The following is a 12,512-nucleotide window of genomic DNA, read 5'->3' as shown; positions in this document are numbered from 1 at the left end:
CAATATACAACAGAGAAGAATGCAAATAAACTTTAGTCTGCATCGCCCAGCAGAGCAGTTAGCCGCCCACTTGCAAGATACTTAACTCTTGTACACATGATACACAAAGAACGCTAGCTACTTTCACCAATCCCTTTAGACCAAAAAAAAAAAAAAAGGCAAAAGAACTGATCCTTGTCTTTCTATCTGTGAGGTTGCAGTTCCTCCTGCTAATAAAGGAGCTTTTTCCCATGATGCAGTGTGATAAGGATTGGCCTACATGTAGTCCAGCAAGCCACCGCTGATGTTTTCTTGATTAGGTGTCTTATCTTCCATTGAGCTGCATCTGATGAAGGTTGCTGACAGCATAATGGCTGGGAAAACGTCGGACAGCTCCATAAAATGGCAGCTATGTTATGACATGTCAGCCAGGACCTGGTGGATGGTAAGTTTGGCATGATAACATTTTTTTTCACCCACCCCCAAAACTTCCCTCCCTTCTTTCTTTTTGAGCTCCTCCTTTATTGTTCCATGCACGTGTTATAAAGTTTGCTGCCTGCGGAAAGTTCAAGCTCAAGTTGTGGGACCCTGGGGTGTCTCTGCGCACCAGTGTGCTAGATAGGATTTCCCCTGCTATTGTAGCCAGGGGCATAGGCCTTCTTTTTTAGAAAGGCAGCCTGAGTTTTTGTTCACTTTTCTTTTTTAAGAAAAAAAAAAAAAAAGAAAAATGCAAATGGTACAGTCAGTCCCAGGCCGGCTGCTGCGAAATATATGGAGGTGGGGCAGTCAGTGGGGGACTGAAGCCTTCTTGGCTAATTGTTCTTGCATTGGTCTTAAAACAGAGTAATGTACTTCTTTCTTCGGCTTCTCTGAATAATGATTTAGATAGTGTATTGTATCATGTTGTGTGCGGCTCCCTCATCAGTATGCGACTGTCCCCCACGCTTTGCCTTAATTTGGAATCCACCTCCCTTTCAATGAATACTGTAACTGGAGCAACCACTGATTACTATGCCACTCAGCGTAATTAAATTTAGTTAATGAGGATATGCATATTCAGTTCATTATTTTTCTTTGCTCCGGCAAATGTGTGTGGGTTTGTTGTTGCTGTTTTTTCCCCCCTCATATTTGTCCAGCTGCAAATGTGGGGAAGACGGGGAAAAAAAAAAAGCATAAAAATTCAGGACATTGGTGAATCCTGTGATTCAACTTTAAAAATACTACTGGGAAGAGAGAAGTGGTATCTCTCTTTAATCAGAATGCTGGGATTAGAGGTGGTAGTTTGGGGAGAGAAAAACCTTTCACATCAAGAAAGTGCTACATGATAAAATTTAATATACTGATTTCTGTTGTGTGTGGACAATGGTCTCTTGTATGCAATAGTCGTGACAAGAATGGGGAAACCTTCCACAGGCAAGCATTTAATATGACTATTAAATTCATCGTTGGGTTAATTCATCAGAGCATTTATTTTCTTTCTTTTGTCATTTTCTTTTCCTCTTTTTTTTTTCTCCTCCTTCTTTTTGCTCCTTTCATTTCTGCCTTGATTGCTTTTTCTTGTTTGCTTCGATAATTATTATGCTTACTGCAAGGGCTGCTTTTTTTCACAATTAGTACAGTGGAAGACAATGGGCACTTTATTCTAGGTGGGGAGGGGTATGGCCAGCCCTGGTGGTCAGCCCAGCCACGGTGCCTAGACAGAAGGGAGCTCCGTCCGATTAGCCCCGGCTTCTGGCGCTGCTAGGCAAGAGAGTTTCTTAGTGATGTGTTTGAGTTTCCCGAAAGGTGGACGTGTGTGTTATGCTGTTGCTCCCAGGCTCCTCCAGAGAGCTCAGTGTGCAGGAGGCTCCGCCGCATGCTGCAGTCCTTCTCTGTGCGTTTCCTCATGAACATGCGATGTGTTTGCCTGCAGGAAAACTTTTCTGCTGCTGCTACTTGTTGCTGCTTTGAATACCCTGATTCAGAAAGAAAGGCCAGTTCCGAAAGGAGAGACAGGAACCTCTCTTTCTCTCCCTCTCTCTCTGTCTCCCTGCCACTTTATTCACTATAAACTACATTTTATAGTATCCTATCACATTTTACAAGTGATAGGGACTCTAAAGTGGCAAACTTTTATTTATGGTTGTGTCTCTTACAATACTTTGGGACTGTGCATGTACGTGGGTGCAATCGACTCTTAAAATTATGGGCAGATACTTGGGGAAAGACGCTGTAAAGTGTTTGTGGAAAAGGTTTGCTTTATGTGACTGCACTAAGACTTGGAAGTGCTATTTTAATAGTCACCCTACCTCTTGATTGTCATTTTGGGATGTTCTAAGAAGTGATTGTTAAATCAACACTTTCAGTGAGTGAAATATTTTCTGTTTAGAAAAATCAAAAGGTTTACTCTGTAAAATTTTACTTAAAAACCGGGATTAATATGGGTACAGTAAGGTAATAAGTATAAATATTTTGCCATTAAATTCATAATTCTACTTCTGTACAGATTGCAGCTTCCCAAGAGAAATATGTTGTGAATATTACTTTTAAAGATTTGTGGAAGCTGATTATTCATTTTTAGAAATTATAGTCTTTTATTGTCTGAAAACATGCAGAAGATGTACAGTGGCAGGTTCAGAGGTAAAATATTAACCTGAACATTTTTGCATAGATTTATTTTCATATTTAATCTTTACTAGGTTACATGAATAGAGTGCAAGTTTCTTATTAGGACAATTCTGTTTTAATAAACTTTGTTCATTTGGAACCAAAGTGTTTAAGAGATTATTTAATGTGTCATTGAAAACTTGGAATGACAGATGCTTTGTGGAAAACCTAATTAATCAAACTAAATTATTGCTTACCTTTAGTAATATATTGGAAGAGAGAGGAAAGTGCACAATAGTCACTTTAACACGGTTCCCTGGTTTGAATGTAAGGAATATTTTTTTAAAGGTGTTTTAAGGTTCCTAAAAACTAGTTTATTGTGATTCTTCTCTTGCCATGACACTGATTCTTTTATTTTTACAATTACTCTGGGGTTTTTGTGTAAGAAAGGATATTGTATCCTTATTTGGCTTAATCAAATGAAATTTTGGTAACCAAATCCTGAATTCCAAAGCTGCAGTGTTAAAGTGTCCCGGCAATTGCTTCCTGACTTATTGTCTGTTTCACTTAGATTCTCTTATTGTGTGACAATGATCATAAATTCTACTTGACAGGGAAAAAGCCCAAACAAGATGTAGTTGTCCAATTCTACATCTGTTTTCCTTCCTAGATAGGCATGTTTTAGTAAAACAGAGGGAGGAAAAACATTTTATTGAGACAGCTAAAAATAAACAAGTACAAGAAGAGTAAACTCTTGTGTGTGTATATGTGTGTATGTTAAATATCATCTACATACGTGCAGTTTTTTAAATGCTGCATTCTTATATGTTTTACTTCCTTAGATTATTTTGTATGTGACTTCCTTCAAGGAGAAAAATCATGTAAGCAGTTTAAATTACAGTTGGTTAGCTATATTTAGAGTTCTGCTGATGACCTTTCACATTATTTTAAAAATATCACTTGGAATGTATTAAAGACATAGCTCATAAATAGCACTATTCATTAATGGTTATTGATGATGCTATGTGAAAGTTTCCTTTTAAACCACTGATAAATAAAAGTAACAAAAACAATTTTTAGACTTTTCATTCTAACTTGTGCTGTTTATTTAAAGCTCTCCATGAGACTTATTTGAACTTCTTTGTTAGAACTTGGAACTTCAGAGTAGCAATTATGCACCAGACATTATTTTTTTCCCTCTAAATTTCATAAGTCTAATCCTTTGATCCCATCAGAATCAGGCCAGAATATTTGTAAGTTTACCTTAATCATGAAGAGTAATTATTGAAATATTAATCCATAAAATTAATTTGAGAAACTAATTGCCAGTATATACAATTTGAAATTCTCAAAGTCTTGTAAATATTAACCAAAGTAAATGGGCATATAAATACAAAAACTGAACTAGATCTTATATTATCAAAGGTTTTTCTGATTGAACACCAATTAATTTACTCTATTGTAATGTATTTTTATTTTTCTTGAAAGAAAATAATTTTTATTTTTTGAGAAGTTAGTGTGTTAAAATAGTAAACTAACTATCCTTACATAATTTTATCATTTGGTTTAAAGACAATGTTAATAAAAATGGCAAATACATCAATTGATTGCTTAACTATTTTAATAATCAAATTTTGTTCTCAACGTTAATTAAATAACTTGACAACAAATGTCAATATGTGTATGACCATATTGAACAAACTATTTTTTACAGTAAATAGTTCTCTATAGTCTTCAAGAAGTTGAGGTGAACTTAGATTTGTAATCGACAATTTTTAGCTAAAAATCCTAAAATGGGTGTCTTTTTATAAATACTAAAAGACATGTGTCTTTTTATAAATACTAAAACTAGTATATGTTACAGTCTGTGTTTTTATTTTATTTTACTATAAGCAAAAGAGTTTCTAAGAAGTCTAATAACTATGCTAAAAATATATATATGAGAAAACTTCTCCCTAACCTAAAAATCACATTTGACTACTATGGTAGTTGACCAGCCATGCAAAAATATATCTGAAAAATCAAAATTTAATATTTATTTAATTTCAAACATTATTTTATTTCTAGAAATGTAGAAAGGTAATTGCACTAATAGATACCATACAGATAATAACCATATCAACTAGTTGTCTATAGATATTATATCTAAACATTAAATATATTTGTAGAATTCGAAACTATAAAATTTGTTTCATTCAATGAAAGCTTCTTAAGTACATACTATATGCCAGGCTCTGTTTTAAGGTGCAGGGGAGACCAAGCCTCTCTCCCCATTTTGATTATTAAACCCATGTCACAATGTTATAGGAGTGGGTTACCCATCATATTAATGAAAGCTTCTGGATGACTATTGTTTTCTCTACAATGTTGGTAAATACATAGCTATTACATATGCAGGTTTGTCACTCATTGCCAAAGACAGTTAGCACATCTTTTCAGTATCCTTTTGTAGACTCATAGGTGAATGTTAACATTACCATTACCAAGAAGCCATCTCTTGTGCAATTAATGACATGGACAAAGAATAATAGTTTATTAAATACTAGTTTCTGAATAAAACAACAATAATGATGATGTTTGAATAAAAAAAATTTTTCAACATCTGTAAATATGATGCTTTTTAATATTCCACATTTAGCTATAGATAAATGACACTTTTTTCTTTACTTCTTCCATATCTATATTCTTTAGTGATGCATATTCATTTATTATCCACTTTAGCATATTTAAATAAAAGTGAAATCTATGGAAGACATGGTAAAATACATTTATATTCTTCTAAGATACTTTCTTATATGGGAACAACTTTTATTAATATTTCATTTTTCATGATTGATTTCCACTTATGTGTTTACATAACAAATACAACATACAAACTTTAGACAAATAAAAAAATATTCTTTGGCTTGTATCTTAATAAACAGTGATTAGATGGTTATTAATTTAATCAGAGAGTAAGGAAACACGAGTGCCTGCCTATCCTCTTTTCCAGTTCTTTTTTGGAAGCAAGGGGTCATGTTCTCAAGGAGTGTTATCTCTTCTATCTATGGGAAAGCTGGTGTTGATTTTCCAGTTTAGGGACTAGTCAACAAAGAAAGATATCTGATGCTCACAATGTCATTGAAACTATAGCATATTTCTGTCACATGGCTGAATGATGCCAATCACTATCTTTAGAGATTATTTCGTGACATTTTTTTATGCTACAATTTGTCATATACATTTTTTGGAGGGACTGAGAAAATCTAATTGGATATAGGAAAATGTACCAGTGAAAATATAGCAGGGCATGGAAAGAGAATTACGTTCTCCTGTTGCATCTCAATGTGCAAAATAGGTTGTAGATATTCAGTGCAAAAGTTCCTTTCACAAGAAGTTCTGCAAGGGGTTATATGTAGCTATACTCCATATTTCATTAACTTTAAGAATTTTAAATTTTATTGCATTTTAAATGCTTAGCAAAGAGCCAGGAGAAAAGAAAGTACTCAGTTAATGCAGCTATGAACATTATTTTTATTTCAACTTACACCAAGCATGCTTTATAATGGGACAGATTTAGCATATCGTGTAATAGCTTTAATAACAATTTTTCATTTCTCACTGTTCTTACATAAATTTTAACCCAGCACCTCTCTAAAAATATGACTTTATTTGGAGAGCATTTTTTTTAAAACTTCTCACATACTATGTTCATTTTCTGAGGTTGGAACATAATGGATATGTTTATGAGCACAGGGCTGAATCCTGGGAAATGTAGATTCGGTGACCTCTGGCAAATGAATTTGCTCCTCTCACGTCTGGTAGAGCCAGCTGTAAAGTGCAGATAATCATACTCATTACTTGTCGCTCCAACCTGTCGTGAGGATGAATGAGATGGAGTCGGGGAGGCACCTGGTGAATGCAGTGTAAATACAAGGTTCAGGACACAAACCCAAGGGGCTCATACAAACGGTGGCTATTTATACAGGCTCAGGTTTGAGTACTTAGTAGGTGCTCAAAAAATACACAGGATGGGTTATTTGAATGAAACTGTAACATTTCCTACGGGGCTTTCATAACCACGTTGACTTTTTTTGAATTCACATGAACATTTTTGTGGGAACTGCATACATTAAATGAATCATAAAAATTCAGTATTTTCCATTTCAAATTGTAGCAGATTTCTTAAAAGCAAAGCCTCCTGAAATATTTTCTTATGCTCAGTGAGCTCCAACGGCTAAAGTTACGCATGCCCTTCATTTTAAACGTTCAATACTATGATTTTAAGGGTAAGAGAAACCCAGGGACCATGGAGGGCCTCTTATTTGCCAGGTGTTTGCCAGGTACTTTGGGAGGCAATTTATATAAATCATCTCATTCAGTCTCCAGCACAGCACAATGACATAGGCGACACCAGAACCACTTTACAAATGAGGCCACTAGACTTGGAGGCTAAGTGACTTGCTGACGTGCATGTCACTGATAAGGGGAAGGGGGAGGGAAGAACAGTAAAACCCTCGAAGTTTGAAGTTTGTTCCTTCCCCAGCCCCCACCCATCGACTGTTTCATCCACGTGACCTGGATTATAGCTCTGTTATTTGTGAACATGGGAGGTGTTTGGCCATTGCCTGCTGTGCGTCTGTTTCTTGCCCCTCTCCGAGGCTCAACTCTCCCAGTGTGTTAAATGGGCCAGGACACTCACTCCAGGGCTGTCTGTGTCTGAGAATTGTAAAGCCCTGGGATTGGAGGTGGCTGGATATTTTGGAAATGTGATTCCATTCATCTTTCCTCGAGACAATTAGACTCGCTATAGTCATAAGCCATCTGGGGGAAATTTTTTGGAAAGAAATTGGCAAGCAAAGTGTTTCCATTTTCAGGTTTTGATGATATCTGTTTACCTCATGGAGCTCTTGTGAGGCTCCAGTGAGATAATACATAGTAAACGACTTGAAAACTGTAAAATGCAAAACAAATCTAAGGTATACATATTGTTATCTGGTGGTGTTAAACATGGGTGGGTGAAGACAAGCTTTCTAGAATTTTGCCAGTGTTTTAGAGCGTGATATGATGGTAAATTCTCACCAGGCAGCAGAGAAAATGTTGGCTGTCTACAACATTATATGATGCTCTTTGCAAATTCTACTGCTAAACTTAAAGAGATTAATGCTTTGGATAACAATGCGCTACTATTAATTGTTCACGAACATTCCCTGTGATAGTAGTGATAATAATAGCCACCACCTATTTTTGTACATTTAATGGGAAGGGATGAAATAAAAGAAATTTCCAAAATGACATCTCTATCATCTTGCAGTTAAAATCTTAAAATTTTCGTTGATAAATGTTTACTCTTTCGTACCACAAAAGACTCATAATCACTTTTCAGTGAAGTTGTTATTTTAACTCACTCTCAGCATGTATTATAAGGGGAAAGATTTAGCCTATCGCATAGTGAACAGCACATTATGTTGTAAATGGGATTTTTTTCTCTTATTCTCAAGATCGTTAGAGATAACACTAGCAACAACAATTGTTTGAGATAAAACACCCAGCACATTTGATGTGTTTTTATGTTATATGTAGACTGTATGTATGAATGCTTAATATGAATGAGCCTACTATATTATATATGGCAGTTATTATGTATGGACATAAGATTTGTCTTATTTAGTTGCTCAAGTGTGCAACCAAAATTATAAGCCCCAAGAGGATGGGAACCAGGTCTTACTTACCAGCCCTAAACAGTATTTTGCACATAAAAGGTCCTTAATAAATAATTGCTAAATCGCATCAAGGCTGCTGCTATCCTGTTTTACTAATGCAGACAGTGATCCCCATGAGCATGCAAATTCTAAGTTGGCCAATGGTGGGCTCCAAACCTGTGGCCCAAGTTATGAATCATTATGCTGCCTTTTTCAAGATAAAACTTAAATGTGCTAGAAGCATGTTGAAATCATGATGAAATTAACAGCAAAGTTTTAAAGCTGAAGGTAAGGGTGGGTAGAAAGTTCAGAAACAAAAGCAGCAAACTCCTATTTCCTTTCAACCAGGCACACTCATGGCTATTACTAAGTGGTAAGGCAACAGACAGATAAACCATCCTTCCAAGCCACCTTCATCTCCGATGTTCTCAATTCTACTTTATCCAAGTGACTAAGACCTTTCAAGGTTCTATTAATTCAGAGACTCTGGTGGAGAAGGTTGATGTATTTTTGAGAATAAATGATCAAGGCAAAGTGACTTTGGAATAAGTGAGCTTTTTGTTTAGTTTCTTATTTTTGATGAAATATGTTTCATTTAAGAGGATTGGTTATTTTTCCAGTCTAAGATTTCAGTTATTTTTCCTTATTACCTTTATTGCACTGTTGGAAGGGTCTCTGCTGTGGACTGGCATTTTAACATTCAGCGTTTGCTGGGGGCTCAGGAACATGCAGGAATAATAGAAACCTAAAATGGAATAGACAGAATGTGGAGGAGTGTGGGTTATGGGTCTTTGGGGAATTGAGAAAGAAAATACCCAAGCACTTGTCAAGAAGTAGCAGCCTGGTTGCAGTGGTGGGTGACTGTAGTCCCAGCTACTTGGGAGGCTAAGGTGAGAGGATCGCTGGAGCCCAAGAGTCCGAGGCTGCCGTGACCTATGATCATGTCACTGCACTCCAGCCTGGGTAATGAGTGAGATCTGAGAGAGAGAGACAGACAGACAGAGAGAGAGAGAGAGAGAGAGAGAGAGAGAGAGAGAGAGAGACACAGAGAGAGAGAGAGAGGAGAAAGGATAGGTCAGGATAAAGGGAGAAAGAGATATTTAAAGTGGAAAGAAAATCTATTTAGATTTAGCCTTGCTAACACTGGTAAGTTGGTTTCTGAATGGAATCTTAGAACACTGTTTCTCAATGCTAGCACCAAGTGTGATCGGGTATTAAAAACTTTGCAGCCCAGGCTTCAGAATCTGGAAAGTCACCTGCCCTCCTCCTATGGCCACCTTTTCCTCGGGGTTGTCATGAAGTAAATTTGGGAGAGTATTCTGGAGGTCCTTGAAAAATATTAGATCCCTTCTAATCAGACACTGCCCCTCTATACAAGATGTATTTCCACACCTAGCAGAAACTTTTGTTTACTTCACCACTCTGTGCTTATTTTCAGATATTTTAATGTGAAATGATAGTAGAGAGACAGGAAAGAAAAAATTGATTGTGGACCATTATTTTGCTCCCAAACACTTCAGCCAATGTCACAGCACTGTTTTCCAAACATCTCTAACACAGCTTCTGGTTTGAGGGGCAGGGAAAGAGCTGTGACTACAAGATACACAGGCTTCACTTTACCTTCCAGGTGTCTTCAACAGTTCTTACCAGGTTTCTAGCTTCAGTGCTGATGCTGACAGCTTAATCTGGTAAAAATTGTGCAGAGGAACATAAACTTTTATTTCTCCAATTTGGGCTTTGGACAATAAAGGCAGGAGAATATAAAGTTAAAATTAACATCATATATGCTATACCTTGCATCTCAGAGGACAATAATTATTGTGATTTTCCAGAATCATAGGTAGTTTGCTATTATTGATAGACCTAAACAACCTCACATAAACTTCTTTTACCTTCTCTGTATAATTTTCTCTGGCGTGCTGTTAGGTGGAATCATGGAATTGTGGAATTGTGTGATACTATGTGATACAGTAATGATCAAGACTTTAGAAGAGATAGCAATGCTACTGTTATTTAGAAGGAATAACACTAAATTGCCGTTTTATTTTTCCAATAAGATATTAATTATCTTATGTGGGGCTATTCATTTTATTGCCACCAAAGATGTTTATAAATAGTACCCCACATAATACAAACCACATGTTTATGTAGCATGAATGTTCAATCAATTAGTTTACACACATAAATGCTGGAATATTGATGACACATGTTAGCTTTTAGTGGGAAAAAAGCCAACAGAGCTAATTTGATGCATTGATCCTTGGGACCTTCGCACAGATGTGAACCTTTGACTTCATCACAAGTGATTTGGCTGACAAACAGTAGCTTGTAATTATTGTTGAGCCATCATAAATTAATTAAGAAATCAATCAATCAGCTCAGAACCAGAAGGCCAGCCACGTTTGTCAGTTTGGGTTGTTTCTCTTTCCTTTACTTCCATCACATGTGCTTTTCTTATCAGACACTTTGAAAACATTTGCTTGTGCAAGATTGGTTTTTCCTAAACTTTCATAGGGAATATCGAACAATAGTATCGCTATAAGGAGATGTTGCTGATGTACAGATCAATATTCTCTAAACTCTGGGCCATAGGGCCATCAATGGGGAAAATGAAAAAGTATCATGCATTTAAAGGATTTTGGTCAAAGCCATTTCCCCAGGAAAGGAATAAGTATTTCAATCTCTTAGAAATAGTAAGAAATACTTAAGAAATAGTATTTCAATCTCTTAACAAATAGGCATCATTTGATGCCTATTTGAGTGATTGCTAACAGTTCCCAACATTGTGCAAAAAAGTACTTCTTTGATTATGTTTCCACCCCAAGCCTATTATTTCAAAAGATTCTATTAACTGAGAAAATTGCATTTATTGATTAAGCACTATTATGTGCAAGGTTCTCTGCTAGGTACTTTGAATATATTATCTTGTTTAATTCTTGTAACAACACTAAGAAGTGGATGTAATTCCCATTTTACAGGGGAATAAACTGAGGCACAGGGGATTTAAATAGTCTGTCCAAGTTTACAAGGCTGATAAAGGGCAGTGCCAAGATTAAAAGTCAGGTCATTGGCACTTTCCATTACACCATGATTAGCCAAAGACATCAAAGAACTTCTGAACAGCACATTACAACCCATGTTACTACATGGAGTTGATGTAATTCTAGCCTAAAGCAAAGAGATTTAACATTATAGGTAGATGACAAAGTTTTATTCTGGATCAGCCTACCATTTCTGAGCAGTTTTGTGAAATATTTTAAAAACGATTCCTGGATATCTTTCTTGAATCTACTTTCAAGAAACTTGAAAGGGTGGAAGACCTCTGAATTCTTCTCAGTCCTGCCCGCTAAAGCCTCTATTTCCTGCCTATTCAGAAGTGTCATCTACCACTTGTGAGCAGGGTTGTCATTGCTTGCTTTTGTTTTCCTCCCTTTTCTGGTATTGAATCGATGAGGGCAGTGGAATGACAGTTACACTGAGAATCCAAAGAACTAGATGGATATCCCAAAACTGGCCTCTGAGCATAAGCAAGAAACAAATGAAATTCAGTGGTTTTCGGTGTTTTGGGTGCACCCATCATAACCTAGCATACACGCATATAATTCCATAGAACTAAAATAATATAGTCATAAAACAATCTTACCCTTAACATCTGAAATGCACTTTTAAAACATTTTTACTTTATTCTATTTCATCTTTTTAAATGAAGTGCTATCTCACTAAGTTGTTATCTTGATCCCTTAATGGCTTGTGACACACGGTTTGGAAAATGCTGAGTGAATGCAAAAGTTCTCTGTAGATGCTGAATTTAATATCTGCACATGAGTGCTTCAGATTCTTGTGTTTAGAGGTCTTTCATTACTGGAGTCCCACCTTTTAAAGGAATTTCATACTCATTGGAAGAGAGTGCTTATTTTGAGGACTGTGGTTTTGGTCTGTGGCACTATTGTAGAACATTCCATTGGGGTGATTTTCCTCTGAGTTTCTCTAAGTACAAAAGAGTCAGTCAGCCCTTGGGAGAAGGACAGGTAGGGGACAAAGTAAGTAATGGCTACTGGGCTGGGTCTGTGTTCATAATGCATGTTGAGTTATTATCTTCATTAGGGAGATAGCACCTGTTAGAACAGACCCTTGTTTTGTAAATAAAGTGATGGAATGAGTTGGGAGGGTTTTTTGGGGGAAAAGGTGTATATAAAAATATAAAGAAATTGACTTTTGGTAAAAAAAATCAAAGCAGATAGATACGAGTTATTTTTTTCCCCTGAA

General features: G+C 36.2%; 1 protein-coding gene across 6 annotated transcripts in view; it reads left to right on the top strand.

The window, feature by feature from the left end:
- The first annotated feature begins 258 nt into the window (after positions 1-258).
- The window catches only part of NFIB (nuclear factor I B), a 428,232-nt gene continuing 415,978 nt past the window's right edge, over positions 259-12,512 (top strand). For 2 of the 6 annotated variants that reach the window (XM_076008731.1, XM_076008730.1), the window contains exon 1: positions 259-424. In XM_076008731.1, coding sequence (XP_075864846.1) covers positions 329-424 — 96 coding nt within the window. In that variant the 5' untranslated portion in view covers positions 259-328. The remainder of the gene's footprint in view (positions 425-12,512) is intronic. The other 4 variants (XM_076008733.1, XM_076008732.1, XM_076008734.1 and 1 more) reach the window with 3 other exon arrangements.

The sequence above is a fragment of the Microcebus murinus genome, chromosome 12, assembly GCF_040939455.1.
Source record: "Microcebus murinus isolate Inina chromosome 12, M.murinus_Inina_mat1.0, whole genome shotgun sequence".
Lineage (NCBI taxonomy): Eukaryota > Metazoa > Chordata > Mammalia > Primates > Cheirogaleidae > Microcebus > Microcebus murinus.
The sequence above is the reverse complement of the archived record's forward strand: the minus strand, read 5'-3'. Positions and strand labels throughout refer to the sequence as shown.